The sequence below is a fragment of the Zootoca vivipara genome, chromosome 5 (assembly GCF_963506605.1).
Source record: "Zootoca vivipara chromosome 5, rZooViv1.1, whole genome shotgun sequence".
Taxonomy (NCBI): domain Eukaryota; kingdom Metazoa; phylum Chordata; class Lepidosauria; order Squamata; family Lacertidae; genus Zootoca; species Zootoca vivipara.
This window is the reverse complement of record NC_083280.1, coordinates 87,750,129-87,766,663: the sequence shown is the minus strand read 5'-3', so window position 1 is coordinate 87,766,663 and position 16,535 is coordinate 87,750,129. Positions and strand designations below refer to the sequence as shown.

Sequence of the window (16,535 nt, the reverse complement as noted above, 5' to 3'; positions counted from 1 at the left end):
TCCGGGGTGAAGCCAAACCACTGGAGAATCACAGCACCGACTGTGGCCGCAGAGAACTACTGCCTCCTGTGTTGTTTTTGCTTCATTAGCAGCACGGAAGTGACTGGGGCAGTGTGTATGGAGGTCTGGACTGGCCCTCTTGGCCTGAGGTAGTCCAAAGGAAAGCAGACATGGGCGTAGCCATGATTTATTTTAGAAGGGCAGGCTGGGGGGGGGGCGCACAACTGAGTCATCTGTGATGCAATTGGTCAGTTAAGAATTTCTACTTATTTATTTGATTTGGGGTGGGGGGGCAGCTGTCCCGCTGGCTACGCCCATGAAAGCAGAGCAATACCTTTTGGCTCCAGCTGGGCTGCAGGAGTTCCCAGGTGGTGTATAAGATGCCATCCAACCATTTTAGTCAGGGACTCCACTCTGCGATTTAGGATTCCAATTTTCCTTCTCCTAGATCCATGGGCTACCTTTCCACGTTGACGTTGACGAGCTCCACCTGCGCCTCGCTTCCTTCTGCTGCACGTGTCCTTCATGAGCTGATGAACATGCTCAGGAGCACGCTTGTGCCGCAACCCCATGATTGCTAGTGCCAAAATTTCCAGCTCAGGGCACTTCCCCCCCCCCCCCTGGCTGCGTGGCCATAGGTCTCTCCTCCAACATTGCTTGTGCGTAATTGCGCGCAATTGCTTCCGCGTGCGTTCCTGGAACCAACCGCGCGCATCCAAACGATCCGGGTGCGAGAAAAAGTCGCTTGCCGGCTAGAAAGGGCGCGGCTTCCGGATCGGACTCCTTTGTTCCTTTGGCGAGGTGGCATCAGGTAAAGTGACGCCGGGCACGCGCAAAAAAGAGCCCTCGGCCGCGCTCCTCCCCGCGGCGCGTCCCGGGGCGGAGTTAGTCCGGGTCGGGCAGGGATCGGCTCCTTCCCTACTCGGCGCCTGCTCGGGGTCCGCCCGAGTCCCCGCCCCGGGGTGGGGCGGAGCAGCCTAGCCCCGCCGCGCCGGCTAGATCGCGCAGCCTGCGGCGAAGCACCATGAGCAAGACCCACCGTATCGTTCTCCAGGGGCCGGCGCCCTGGGGTTTCCGCCTGGTGGGGGGCAAAGACTTCGAACAGCCGCTCACCATCTCCAGGGTAAGCAGGGAGCCCCGAAACTTCCGGGAGAAACCTGGATTGGGATGGGAGGGGGTGACAGAAGGGGGAGGAAGAGAGCGCCTCTGAACATGTGCAGAGCGCCCTGCGTCGCCAACTGCAACTCTCGCGCCCCGAGCCGTATCCTTTGGGTCCCCCTCTCGCTTTTTAGGGACCCAAAGGATACGGCTCCAATTCTCAGAGGGGCTTGAATATTAGCTCTTCTGAATCTTCAGCAGGGGTCTCTCGGGCTGGGGAACCCAAGGAGAGAAATCCGGGATCGGGGCCGGGATCCGCCGGGCAAGGGGCGCTGGGAAGCCGGCCGGCAGCAGCAGCCTTTCCCCGGCCTTTGCTCCTTGGCAGCTGGTGCTCAGAGGCGCACGGTGGTGCCCGTGAGTCTGGAGGTGTCGATTAGCTCTATCCGTTGATAGAATCGCGAGGAATGCTCCCAGCTCCTTGGAATTTCCTGGGATTTTGTCTAATCCCCTTTCAAATCCATTGCAGATATTGGGCTGATGATCCAAGGCGTGTTAGCACTTGGAAGGATGAAAGCCAATGCTAGGAGGTGATGGGCTTTGCGTCCACATGGCTGGTTAAAAAAACCAACATCCTGTATTTTCCCAACATTTTTGCAGCATACATTTTACAGATCACAATGGTATTTGAAATAAACTGACAGTTTTCTGCCCTTAAATTGGGGCTGAACTTATTTTGCGGTGCCTGCTTCAGCTTCCCGGGAGTGCTGTCTGTACTTGCCTGATAGATTGCCAAAGTTGGAGGAAGGAGGAAAACTCTGAGAGGTGCGGCACCTACTTGAGACCTGGGGAGTGTCTGGTGCTGCAGTAACAGCTGCTTGGCTGTGCCCAGGTGGGGGCTAATCTCTGCCCCTAGGGTTACACAAGGTAACCCTAGCACTGTTGACAAAGTATTCGTCATTGTCTGAATATTCCTTCCTGCATATTCAATATTCCTTCCTGCATATTCACTCAAGGAAGACCCACTGGAATTGGTGACTTTAAGTTACTTAATTCCATTGATTTCATTATTCTGCTCTGAGTATGATGTAACACTGGATATCCCCATCTGAAAATGATTTTGGGGGGGGGGGGACATTACAATTAAATGACACGTCTTGTGGCACTGGCTTAAAGAAATGTACAATGATGTATCATGCCAGAAGTGTCCGTGGAGTGACTTGCAAGAGCTTGCACTGCAGTGAATCTCCTAATTTTCTCTGGTTTCTCCTAAGCCCACAGTGAATGTAAAGGTAAAGGGACCATTAGGTCCAGTCGCAGACGACTCTGGGGTTGCAACGCTCATCTCGCTTTACTGGCCAAGAGAGCCAGCGTACAGCTTCTGGGTCATGTGGCCAGCATGACTAAGCCGCTTCTGGTGAACCAGAGCAGCGCACAGAAACGCCGTTTACCTTCCCGCCAGAGCGGTACCTATTTATCTACTTGCACTTTGACGTGCTTTCGAACTGCTAGGTTGGCAGGAGCTGGGACCGAGCAATGGGAGCTCACCCCGTCGCAGGGATTCGAACCGCTGACCTTCTGATCAGCAAGCCCTAGGCTCTGTGGTTTAGACCACAGCACTACCCGCGTCCCATACATTGAATGTAGTTGTCTCATAATGCCTTCAACTGAGCAATGCTTTTGCTACTTTATACCCCAAGGAGATACATCAGACATTGGGAAGCTTATTTTCAGAAAATGATGCATGCTTTTAGGAATATATCACCATGATTCTGAGTTAGCAACAGTGCTGCGAGAACTTCCACCAGTTTAAAAACAGGATTATTTAAGACTCAAAAAGGGTGAATAGGAACTCACCTTTCCCTTCTTTCTCCTTCCCAGTCTCAAATAGCCAGAGGCGAAAAGGTTAGTTTCTGCTGCTGAAATTCCAGGCTGCTACCGGTAGTAGATTATGGAGTTCTGGGTAGGATGTTGAAATAAGGCTATGGGCTCCTGATTCAGAGCTAATGCTCAGGAGCAGCCCAGCTCTCTATCAATGGCCTTTCAGCAAAACGGGGGTTTTGATTACGGAAAACAAATCCATATTTTTTTTTGTTAAGCGCCTAATCACATACTTTCCAAAATGGGATCTGCTGTGGAGTAATTTGCAGGCTCCCTCTAGCAGTTTGGTTTCGAAACCATTTTTCTTAGCAAAGGGAACAATGAAAAAAGGGTGAACATTTGCTTAGGGAGGTTGTGTGTGTGTGTGTGAGTGACACGGTCTACCAATTTCTCTCTGCTAAGATAGAACCCTTATGCTGTTTTGATGTCTGCTCCCCAGAAATATACAGGGTTGTTTAAAAAATAAATAAATAGAGAACCCGCACAAACAAGGCTTCTTGTGTTCTGCATATGTTTTCATAAAATAGGTGAACTATTTTGGTGGGTCACCACACAAAACCTTCCAAATGGGTATCTGAATGAGTAATAATAATAATAATAATAATAATAATAATTTATTATTTATACCCCGCCCATCTGGCCGGGTTCCCCCAGCCACTCTGGGCGGCTTCCAACAAAACATCAAAATACAGAAATCCACCAAACATTAAAAGCTTCCCTAAACAGGGCTTATGGCTGAGAGACCCTCCCTCTTCCTGAAACCCATGTCTCCGAGTTGGGTTAACGGAACAGCAAGGAATATTTATTTAAAAGTATACCCATTTTGCCCACGAATAAATATGAATGCAGTCCGTACAAATGTAAGAGACGCAAGAGCGACAGAGATGCTGAGCTACTTCCCCTAAAATTAACACTGCCCAATGCTTCTGCAGTCGTCTAATTTGGCGATCACTCGTAGCCGAGTAAGATTGTCTTCCATAAACATGGTCTTAACAGTGAGTCCATTGTGGAGGCCAATTCCGGATCCACACGTCCTTCCACAGTGGGGACATAGGTTTCCGGGTGGGAGTTGATCATGGTGAGGGTTTGCCAAGCATGCCTTCCTCTTAGCACGTTTCTCCCTATTGTCCTGAGTTTGAGCATCTTCAAAACCCATTGTCAAGGCTATTCTCCAACGGGAGCGCTTGCAGATCGGTGTTTCCCAGTTGTCGGTGTTTATACTACATTTTTAAAGACTTGCCTCGAGAGAGTCTTTAAACCTCTTTTGCTGACCACCAGCATTACGCTTTCCATTTTTAAGTTCGGAATAGAGCAGTTGCTTTGGAAGACGATAATCAGGCAACCGCACAACATGACCAGTCCAACGAAGTTGATGTTGAAGAATCATTTCTTCAACACTTCAACAATATTCCTACACTATGAATGGTCTGTGTTGATGAATGGTCTATGAATGGTCTGAAGTTGATGTTGAAGAACCATTGCAAGCAGCTGCGTAGGAAGAGGCACAATGGGTGAAACTCGCGGAATCATAGAACTGTAGGTTGGGAAGGGACCCAAAAGCCCATCTGGTTCAACCCCCCTGCCCCCAGGGGCGTAGGAAGGGGGGTCAGTGAGGGTGGACCACCCCGGGTGCCCTCACTGAAAGGGGTGACATTCAGTGTGCTGTCCGCCTGTGACACCCAAGCCTACCCCGAGCCATTGGGGTAAGGGGGGAGCTGTGCCACTTTGCCAGCGGTATCCCCCCCCCTTCGCTTTGACAGCTGGGGGGAGGCTTGGGAGTTGCAGGCGCGCCACGCGCCCAATGTCCGCCAGGAGCAGCTCACTCTGCCCCCTTGAGCAGCTTGCTCTGCCCCCGGTTGCAGGGCGTGTGTGCTGCTCCAGGCACCCGAGTGGCTATCCTGCGCCTAGGAGGGCACCCCCTGTGCCATGCCCCCCTTGGGCAGTGCGGGCGTATGCTCTGCCGCTCCCTGCTCCACCTTCCTCAGAAGGATTCCCCCACTCATGGGTGGTGTTTTGAGGCCCCCCTGATTTTGTTATCACTTGAATGTGTAACCTTTATTGTTTCAGCCCAGCTAATGCCAGATCATGCCAGGGGACCCAGGTGGCGCTGTGGGTTAAACCACTGAGCCTAGGGCTTGCTGATCAGAAGGTTGGCGGTTTGAATCCCTGTGACGGGGTGAGCTCCCGTTGCTCGGTCCCAGCTCCTGCCAACCTAGCAGTTCGAAAGCACGTCAAAATGCAAGTAGATAAATAGGAACCGCTACAGCGGGAAGGTAAACGGCGTTTCCGTGTGCCGCTCTGGTTCGCCAGAAGTGGCTTGGTCATGCTGGCCACATGACCTGGAAGCTATACGCTGGCTCCCTCGGCCAATAATGCAAGATGAGCGCGCAACCCCAGAGTCGGTCACGACTGGACCTAATGGTCAGGGGTCCCTTTACTTTTACCTAATGCCAGATCATAGGGAATTGTTTATTTCCAAGCATTTAAATCGGGCATAGGCAAACTCGGCCCTCCAGATGTTTTGAGACTACAGTTCCCATCATCCCTGACCACTGGTCCTGTTAGTTGGGATGATGGGAGTTGTAGTCCCAAAACATCTGGAGGGCTGAGTTTGAGGGTGCCTGGTTTAAATGGATACAGTATGCAAAACTGATGGTGGCTATTTTTGTCCTCTGGCGGAATTGGTGAACCCTGCAGATGGCAACTGCCTCTATAGAGCAAGTGAGCTGCTGCTATAGCAAACAACCACAGTGCTCTGTGCCCTGTGTGTTGGGATGGCAATACACTTTCATTTCATTCATTTATTTATTGTTCAGCAGAAAAAAAAGCCATGCTTGCAGACAGCTCTACTACAGCAGTTTTAAAAGAACTGGAGGTTAGAAACAGGAAAGCTATTTTCACATGGAGAGTTACGGGAATGCTTTCCAGCCTGCCAAAGGAAACAGTGGGTGCGGCTTGTGAAATAATGGGGAGATGATTTAGTCAAATACTATTCCAGCTTCTGGCACAGACTGCCATTATTGTTTAATTTAGATGTAAATAAAAAATAAAATAAAAAATAGTCCTGCCACCTTACCTTGTGCTTGTTATAGTCCAGTATACAATACTTGGGGGGGGGGGGAATAAGACCAGTTTTCACTCTCATTATTCTGTATGCTGGTGGTAACAGTCCTTGTAACCTCATTGAATAAAAACATTATGAGGGATTTTTGTTTAGGGAAGCTTTTAATGTTTAATAATAAATATATTATTATTATTATTATTATTATTATTATTATTATTATTATTTAGTTACAGGTAGGTAGCCATGTTGGTCTGACGTAGTCGAAATAAAAAAATAAAAAAGTCCAGTAGCACCTTAGAGACCAACTAAGTTTGTTCTGGGTATGAGCTTTCGTGTGCATGCACACTTCTTCAGATACACTGAAACAGAAGTCACCAGACTTATATATTAGTTGGAGGGTGGGGTGGGGTTTTCCCCAGAAGGGTAGTAGGAGATGGGTGATTGACTCAAGAAGGAGGTGAATTAATTCCACTTCTGGTGGGTCATCTCTATGGAACACTGCTTTGGGGTAATAATGGATCAGCACAGGACCATTCAAAATCAGCATCTGAGGATAACAGACTAAGTCATCCTATGACGCTGCTTTGCAGGGTAGATTAAAACCAATGATTTTTTAAAATAAAATAAAAAAGACCTACCCCAGTATGTTTCTGAGCACAATTCAAAGTGTTGGTGCTGACCTTTAAAGCCCTAAATGGCCTCGGTCCGGTATACCTGAAGGAGCGTCTCCAACTCCATCATTCTGCCCGGACACTGAGGTCCAGCACTGAGGGCCTTCTGGCATTTCCCTCATTGCAAGAAGCCAAGTTGCAGGGAACCGGGCAGAGGGCCTTCTCGGTAGTGGCGCCCGCCCTGTGGAACGCCCTCCCACCAGAGGTCAAAGAGAACAACAATTACCAGATTTTTAGAAGACATCTCAAGGCAGCCCTGTTTAGGGAGGCTTTTTAATGTTTACTGTATTTTATTTTTCTGTTGGAAGCCGCCCAGAGTGGCTGGGGAAACCCAGCCAGATGGGCGGGGTATAAATATTTATTTATTTATTTATTTATTTATTTAAATCAGATTTTTAAAATGAAATGCTTTTGGAGGAAAAATCTTTCTAAAGATATAGTTTTCTACTTAAGTTACATTATAGTCCAAAGTCTATTCATCAGGAAATAAGGATTTGTTTTAAGTTTTTCATGTGTGCTAAAACTCAGTCTAAGTTTTGTTTTCTTTAAAAAAAAGTTTAACCACATCAGTTAACAAACATGGATACATATGCTACAATGTTATTGCTTGAGTTAAATAAATTGTTACTAAGGAAATGATTATTTTTCTCCTTCCAATAAAGTACAGTACAGCAGAAAAGTTGCCCAAATATAAACAGTTAACTTATTAAACCTCACAATAATTTCATAATTATCTGTCTATGTATTTCTAATAGTATAACCAAATCAGTAATTTTTGATATAAATGAGAAAAATATTCCTAATATGAAACCTTCCTTTGGTTGTAAATATTAAGATTATACCAGCAAGAATGAGTCTTTCTGTAAATAAATAAATAAATAAATAAAAGATTTAAATCAAGTCTTACTGACTAGTGATTTAAATCGTGAAATTAAATCGATTTGATTTAAATCAAATCTACCCTGCTCCCCATAAAGCACACCTCATCTTCACCAGTTTAGGAACCTTTCAAGTGCACATGGAGACAACAAGAGAAAATGTTGGCCAGACAATTAAAGAAGTGATCAGGTGTTATTTCGGTAAAAGGAGGAGGTGAATTAGTTCTACTTGTAGTGGGTCAAAGGGACCCCTGACCATTAGGTCCACTCGTGACCGACTCTGGGGTTTCGGCGCTCATCTTGCTTTACTGGCCGAGGGAGCCGGTGTACAGTTTCTGGGTCATGTGGCCAGCATGACAAAGCCACTTCTGGCGAACCAGAGCAGCACACGGAAACGCCGTTTACCTTCCCGCTGTAGCGGTTCCTATTTATCTATACTTGCACTTTGCAAAGAATCATTCAAAGTCAGCATATGAGGATAAAAGTCTATGCCATCCAATGACGTTGCTTTGAATGAAATAATGGGCGTCTTGTCAGTGATAACAATAAATCTGCATCTGATGTTGGAAACTGGAGTGTGGCAAAGTTTTATGGCTCCTTGAACCCCTCTGGTTTCAGCAGACACAGCTCAGAAATGTGAGCCCCCTTTATACAGTACTACATTTAAATACTACTTTTTAAGTTTCTACTTTCGTGAAAAGTAACAAAGGCCAAGATTGCCAGAATTCACAGGAGCCAGAATCTCTCAACATTTATGTGCCATGTCCTAAATGTTTGGATCTCTTTCATTAGGAATGGCAAACTGGTACGCATAGTTCAGAGATGGCTCATTGCGAATGAATGTGCATTTCTTAACCGCGGTCTCCCACTCATTCTATCATTCCATTGTGAAAGCCAAAGCTAGGGGAAACTAAAAATGAGCCCGGTGATTGATGGGTTTTCGTTTTCCCTTTAGTCCAGTTGTATGTTGTTGTCGTTTCCCCCCCCCCCCACTGGGGAGTAGATGAGGGTTGTGTTTGCACTGCTAGGTCTTCCTGTTGCTGGTTTGTTGTTTGCAAAGAAATTCCTTTAGAAAGTATCCTTGATGGAGGCAGAGATGATAGAATCATAGAATTGTAGAGTTGGAAGGGAGTCCCTAGGGTCATCTAGTCCAACCCCCTGCAATCATAGAATCATAGAGTTGGAAGAGACCACAAGGGCCATCCAGTCCAACCCCCTGCCAAGCAGGAAACATCATCAAAGCATTCCTGACAGATGGCTGTCAAGCCTCTGCTTAAAGACCTCCAAAGAAGGAGACTCCACCACACTCCTTGGCAGCAAATTCCACTGTCGAACAGCTCTTACTGTCAGGAAGTTCTTCCTAATGTTTAGGTGGAATCTTCTTTCTTGTAGTTTGAATCCATTGCTCCGTGTCCGCTTCTCTGGAGCAGCAGAAAACAATCTTTCACCCTCTTCTATATGACATCCTTTTATATATTTGAACATGGCTATCATATCACCCCTTAACCTTCTCTTCTCCAGACTAAACATACCCAGCTCCCTAAGCCGTTCCTCATAAGGCAGGAATCCTGTCCCGTTCCCTTCAAAGCCAGTGAAAGTAGATTTCAGTGCTAGTCCTCATTCAAGCAACAGAGTGAGAATCTACCCTAGAGAAAGGTTGCTCTAATGCAGGGGTCAGCAAACTTTTTCAGCAGGGGGCTGGTCCACTGTCCCTCAGACCTTGTGGGGGGGGCCTGGACTATATATATATATTTTGGGGGGTGAACGAATTCCTATGCCCCACAAATAACCCAGAGATGCATTTTAAATAAAAGTGCACATTCTACTCATGTAAAAACACGCTGATTCCCGGACCGTCCGCGGGCCGGATTTAGAAGACGATTGGGCCAGATCCGGCCCCCGGGCCTTAGTTTGCCTACCCATGCTCTAATGAAAGTAAGCTTTGTGAAATGGGATTTGTCAAGGAATAAGCTTCTAGCTAAAGGGGTCCTGTGAGGGTTAAGTAGGATTTTCAAACTCTCTTGTATGCTGAGCTAGACTGGTGACTGGGAGTGGCTGCCGAGACCATATAACACCGGTCCTGAAAGACCTACATTGGCTCCCAGGACGTTTCTGAGCACAATTCAAAGTGTTGGTGCTGACCTTTAAAGTCCTGAATGGCCTCAGCCCAGTATACCTGAAGGAGCGTCTCCACCCCCATCGTTCAACCCGGACACTGAGGTCCAGCTCCGAGGGCCTTCTGGCGGTTCCCTCGCTGCGAGAAGTGAAGCTACAGGGAACCAGGCAGAGGGCCTTCTTGGTTGGTGGCGCCCACCCTGTGGAAAACCCTTCCATCAGATGTCAAGGAAATAAACAACTATCTGACGTTTAGGAGACATCTGAAGGCAGCCCTGTTTAGGGAAGTTTTTAATGTTTGTTGTTGTTGCTTTTTATTATTGTTATTGGTGTTCTGTTGGGAGCCGCCCAGAGTGGCTGGGGAAACCCAGCCAGATGGGCAGGGTAGAAATAATAAAGTATATTATTATTATTATTATTATTATTATTATTATTATTATCTTCTTTGCGTTCAGCTTAATTCATTCCTCTTTGCTATCACCTGGTTCCCTTCTGAAGTATTAAAGTTGTTGTTGCTAGAGTTTGCAAGTCTGCTATGTAATGGTCTTGATGCTCTGCACTCATGATGGACCTGCCCATTCATTTTGTAGAGTTGATGTAACCCAAACCACAGTTTTAGTGCATAAACTCTGCAAGAGGAGATTGTGGCCATTTTGCTAAGCCCTGACTTAGTTTAGTGTGTTGTCTGAACTTGGCCTCGTGGTTTAGTTCTCTGCAGCTTACGGTAAAAAGTAAAGGACCCCTGGACGGTTAAGCCCAGTCGAAGGCCACTATGGGGTTGCGGCGCTCATCTCGCTTTCAAGCGTTTGTCCACAGACAGCTTTCCGGTCATGTGGCTAGCATGACTAAACCGCTTCTGCCGCAACGGGACACCGTGACGGAAACCAGAGCGCACGGGAATGGCGTTTACCTTCCCGCCACAGTGGTACCTATTTATCTACTTGCACTGGTGTGCTTTCGAACTGCTAGGTTGGCAGGAGCTGGGACAGAGCAAAGGGAGCTCACCCTGTCGCGGGGATTCAAACCGCCGACCTTCTGATCAGCAAGCCCAACGAGCTGTCACTAGTACTTGTCCTATGGTTTATGGGCCGTGGTTTTCCTGGGAGAGCCCCGGGTTAGGATGACATGCTAAGCCAAGCCGTTTAAGCCCAAATCTCACTGCAGTGCAACAGCAGAATGAGGAGCTGTGATCTCTCTGGGAGCCCAAACATTCAGTGTTTGCACAAAGTCACGGTTTTTGTAGAATGGTGTGTGAAACACGACAGTATCTCATTGATCCTTTACAATAATCCTATAAGGTAAACCAGCAAAATTAGCACTGCATTACAGATTCCTAAGAGTGATTCACTTGCCGTTTTTATGTCTCTGCCTTTCTATGAAATGTTCAAAGCCATTCTGCTAGTTTCTTTGTAGCCAACTCCCGGTTACTCTTGTGAAACAAGCCAGGACCAGTATACAAAGAACAGCCTGGGGCCTTGACTTTTGCTTTGGTGACTATTTCTGTTTATCTTCTTCTTCTTGCAGGTAACCCCTGGCAGCAAAGCGGCAGCTGCCAATTTATGCATTGGAGATGTTATCATGTCCATTGATGGGGAAGATACAGAAAGCATGACTCACCTAGAAGCACAGAACAAAATCAAGGGCTGCATAGATGAAATAATTCTGACCGTGGGCAGGTAAAGTAGCATATTTGGATTGGAGGAATGAAATCTGCCTGGTTCAAGTATTCAGTGAGCACACATGCCAGATATGGTTGGTTTACTTGTAGGAAGAAATATATGAATCCCTGTGACCCAGGGCTAAACTCACTCTCCAGCAGGAAAGAGCTCTCAGTAGCAGAGTTTATATAAGTTGTTAGACCCTTTTATGCCATTTAGTTGCCTACAGCACTCCTCACTTTCTGCCCCTCTTGCAATGAACAAAGCACACACTGTTAAGTAAGTTTAAAATGCTTTACTTACAAAACATTCCAAAGGTCAGATTCATGCATTTATCCAAGCAGCAGCGAGGAGAGCACAGGTAGAAAATACAGCAAGATAGCTTCAAACACATGCTCTAAGCTCTCTGGGTCATGTGGGCAGCAGACTAAGCTGCTTCTGGCTTACACCGTGACGTAAGCCAGAGCGCACGGAAACACTGTTTATCTTCCCATCGCAGCGGCACCTATTTATCTACTTGCACTGGTGTGCTTTCGAACTGCTAGGTTGGCAGGAGCTGGGACAGAGCAACGGGAGCTCACCCCGTCGTGGGGATTCGAACCGGCGACCTTCCAATCGGCAAGCCCAAGAGGCTCAGTGATTTAGACCACAGCGCCACTCATGCCATGCACTGCACGCAGTATACACTTAGTGCCTGGCTGGGCGCAGAGGGCGAATAAAACCCGCTGTGTGAGCTAAACCCTTGCTGCCGCTGCCACCGGACTGATGTGGGGCACAGAGGGTTCACAGACCCCCAGCCAGCTGACGTGAGCCTTCAGTGGCAAGGCCGGGCCCCAGGGCCCCGAGGCCCCCGGCGACAGGGAGGGCAGGGATCCCAAATCATCCGGCCCCTCAGCCCTCCCCACGCTACGCCCCTGGTGTGGGCTGATATTTCAACTGTAATGGACTTTTGTGGTTGCAGCAGAAGCAGCAAGTGTCTGCTGTATCTTCTCTCCAAGGGCGGGGTGGGGGGAGCACTTCCTGTTGGTTCATCATGGACTCTCCCCTTCCTTCAAAAGCCCCCCCTCTTCTTCTCTGGCTTCTGCGCCAGCTCCCGCCTGCTGTTTAGCTATCCATTCTTTTCCTGGTAGGAGATTTAGGTGAAGGTTTCATATTCTGCCAGATCAGCTCATAAGAGCTGGGTTCATGGTCCAAGAACGTCTTTTATTCCTCCTCTCCTCTCCTTTTTTCTTTTTTGTAATGGAGATGAGCAATTATTGTGCAAGATTATGCAACTCTTGGGCTAATATATAACCACGAGTAATCAGAAAAAACTATTGTGGGATGGGAGGAACTGCAGAGAAGTTTTTTGCGTGAACTCTTTTAATGTCGCCGCGAATAGTTGCATAACACATCCGTTGTTTCTGTCTTCCCTCCCAAAGCTTTGGAACAAACACCATGAATTTCTGTGTCAAAGTTAGTTTTATTGTTGCAGAGTCGCTTCCAAGAAGTGAAGCTGGCAGCGTATCCCCTTCATTCAATCACCAGCAGCACAGAAAAGCCGAATTTAAGTCTCAAAACTTGTCCAAGAAGTGAAGCAACCACCCAGCTAGCCCTTGATAGAGGAGTATTTTAATTAGGGACTAAAATGTGTTACATTAACAAAAAGCCTGTGGCTAAGGGGGTCTATTGAATTAGCTCAAAGAGGGAGAGCAAAACAAGGAACTCGACTGGAAAAAATAAATAGAGGGAAGTGAATGTACTCCAGGAATGCCACAAATTCTCTTGACTCATTCCAGCCCTGTCATTTTCCTGAGAATTCCCTCGACCCTGGGAAACGTCTTGTGTCGTTCAACCTAGTCTAACACGCTGCGTATGCATGTCTGTCTATATATGGACATTAAAACGGACAGGCTGCTTCTCGAAGGTTTAATTATTATTGATGGCTATTGGCAAAGTGCGTTTACACTGGAATGTTGTGTATGGGATGTTTCAGAGAGCTGGCTTCTTCAGAAGAACGGATGCTAAACTTTAGAGTGTGCCTTTCCCGCAAAACCCAGCCTTTCTCAACCTTGGGTCTCCAGGTGTTGCTAGAATACAACTCCCATCATCCCTGACCATCAAAGCATTCTTGACAGATGGCCGTCAAGCCTCTGCTTAAAGACCTCCAAAGAAGGAGACTCCACCACACTCCTTGGTAGCAAATTCCACTGTCGAACAGTTCTTACTGTCAGGAAGTTCTTCCTAATGTTTAGGTGGAATCTTCTTTCTTGTAGCTTGAATCCATTGCTCTGTGTCTGCTTCCCCGGAGCAGCAGAAAACAACCTTTCACCCTCTTCTATATGACATCCTTTTATATATTTGAACATGGCTATCATATCACCCCTTAACCTTCTCTTCTCCAGGCTAAACATACCCAGCTCCCTAAGCCGTTCCTCATAAGGCATTTTTTCCAGGCCTTTGACCATTTTGGTTGCCCTCCTCTGGACACGTTTTCCAGCTTGTCAGTATCCTTCTTGAACTGTGGTGCCCAGAACTGGACACAGTACTCCAGGTGAGGTCTGACCAGAGCAGAATACAGTGGTACTATTACTTCCCTGGATCTAGATCAGGCATCCCCAAACTTCGGCCATCTAGATGTTTTGGACTACAATTCCCATCATCCCTGACCACTGGTCCTGTTAGCTTAAGGATCATAGGAGTTGTAGGCCAAAACATCTGGAGGGCCGCAGTTTGGGGATGCCTGATCTAGATGCTATACTCCTATTGATGCAGCCCAGAATTGCATTGGCTTTTTTAGCTGCTACATCACTTACATTTTTAGCGATGTAAGTGTTTCAGTGACTTGCAAAGTTGCCCTTGTTGCTCTGGCTGCCCAAAAGATGAGAAAGAAGCCCCTGGACAACATAGCATTGAACTGGGAGACACAGAGATCTAGAGACTATGATTTGTGGCGTGGCAAAATCTCTTTACGTGTATTTATTTTTTGATTCAGATTTATCATGGCCAAAGGCTAGTACAGTACAATAAAGTTGTTTGGATTGAGAAAACCTGCCCTAACTTGACAGGAGAAAGCGGGGAGAAATACCTTGAGGCAGTCAAGCAACATTCCCCGTTCTGTCGCGGAGCGTGTCCAAAAGCCGGTTGAAACACAGCCCCTTCCTTTCCCAAATCAACATTCACAATGTGGACCGAAAGCATCACACAGCTCACTGACACGGTGAAACCAACATATTACTTTGGAAGCTTGTATTGCATCAGTATTGGTGGTGGGGATAGAGGGGCAATGGCCTTGGCCGCAAAATGCTGAAGGGGCACAACCACGCGCCCTCATGCAGGTGCCAGCTTCTATGGGGATCCCTGCCCCACCGAAGCTGGCAGAGCAACCCGTTGCAGGGGCTGCCACCCTGGTGGTAAAAAGGGTAAAAGGACCCCTGGACGGTTAAGTCCAGTCAAAGGCGACTGTGGGGTTGCGACGCTCACCTTGCTTTCAGGCCGAGGGAGCCGGCGTTTGTCCACAGACAGCTTTCTGGGTCATGTGGCCAGGAGGACTAAACCGCTTCTGGCGCAATGGAAGCTAGAGCGCATGGAAATGTCGTTTACCTTCCTGTCAGGGTTGTTGCGACTACTCCCGAGTAACGACTTTCCACATGCTTGTCTTTCAAAAGTCTTTATTAGTGCACATTATTTACAGTGTAAAGAGCTGCTCGTTTCATGTCTCCTCATTCCGAATCAGAATCCGGCACTGCCCCTTTTCGCGACTTTGACCAACATAAAAGCCTCGGGACAGTGAATCTCCTCCCCTTTCTCCTCCTCCTCAATATCGGTGTTGGGGGGGAGGGTCTACAGTCTGCCTTCTGCCTGTCCCCCCCTTCCTGCCTCTCTCTCTTCCTGCCTGTGGAGCAGGGGCTCTCCAATGCTGCCAGAGCCCTGGCACTCCTCCTCCGTCTCCTGACTCACCCCTTCAGACCCCGCGCTTTCATGACTGCTTGGAGACGGGCTGCTACTGATGAGGGGGGGGGGTTCTCTATAATCCCTCCCCCTTACACTTCCCACCACAGTGGTACCTATTTATCTACCTGCACTGGTGTGCTTTTGAACTGCTAGGTTGGCAGGAGCTGGGACAGAGCAACAGGAGCTCACTCCGTTGCAGGGATTCGAACCGTCAACCTTCCGATCGGCAAGCCCAAGTGGCTCAGTGGTTTAGCCCACAGCGCCACCCTGGTGGACCTCCTCTCCAACTCCCATCCTTGCCTGCCTGCCGTCTTATCTGCACTGCTTTAACTAGGAACCCCCAAATCTTTCTTCCCCTCCCCCCCCAAACTCCTTCCGTGGTAACTGTATTAAAAGAGGGCCGCCCACTCTCTTGTCATAGGGGACATTTTGTTTTGAGCAAGCGAAGCGTTTTGCCTCAGCTGCTCGCAGGGGACAAAGGGAGCTTATCCTTGCAGCCGTAAGAGTGCAAACATCAGACATTTTGCTTCCTTGTTTGGATAACTTCTAGTACAGATGGAAAGCGGAGCCAAGAGCGACTTTGTCATTTCCATTTTTATCCCTTGAACAAGTCTGCATGGATGCCAGCCTCTAAAATAAAAACCAACAATCCAAAAACTCGGCTTCTGTTATCGTGTTCCTTAAATATAAAGGTTGACTTGATTCGAATGCCAGAGGCTTTCTCATTCAGAGAAAAATACCTTTGTAACCACCAAGGAAGCTGGATGCGTCTCTTTATTAGGTTGACCAAATGCAAAGGATGACGGTGAATTTAAGCAACTGTGTGGAAGAGGGAATTTTGGCTAGCGAGAGCTGCATCAGCTGAAATTCCCTCTTCTCATGGTGAATTAGAAATATGACACACCTGTTCTCTGCTTTATCTGATATTCTAACCATTTCACCACACCTGGCTCTCAGAAGTGGTCTTCTAGCCTCTTAGTTCTTCAGAAGGCTGGATTAAGACATTGCTGAGACTCCAAGCCTCCTCTTCTAATTTTCAAGAGCCAATTATTTTTTGGGAGCCGTCACCAGGAAGAAATAAAGAACAGCAAACTTGATCTTCTCAGGTGGGCAAAAAGGCCACAATAATTTTGTCTTGGCAGGTTATAGTTTTGATGGCAAACTTGCAGGATTCTTGGCCATGTTCAAATTTAGCTGAAGATTGAATACTTTTCCCCCTCTTCAAACTTTGACTTTCAAT

At 47.5% G+C, this 16,535-nt stretch overlaps 1 protein-coding gene across 2 annotated transcripts in view; it reads left to right on the top strand.

The window, feature by feature from the left end:
- The first annotated feature begins 942 nt into the window (after window positions 1-942).
- The window catches only part of PDLIM1 (PDZ and LIM domain 1), a 32,897-nt gene continuing 17,304 nt past the window's right edge, over window positions 943-16,535 (top strand). The window contains exons 1-2 of one of the 2 annotated variants that reach the window (XM_035137847.2): window positions 943-1,123; window positions 11,229-11,380. In XM_035137847.2, coding sequence (XP_034993738.1) covers window positions 1,025-1,123; window positions 11,229-11,380 — 251 coding nt within the window. In that variant the 5' untranslated portion in view covers window positions 943-1,024. The remainder of the gene's footprint in view (window positions 1,124-11,228; window positions 11,381-16,535) is intronic. The other variant, XM_035137848.2, reaches the window with a different exon arrangement.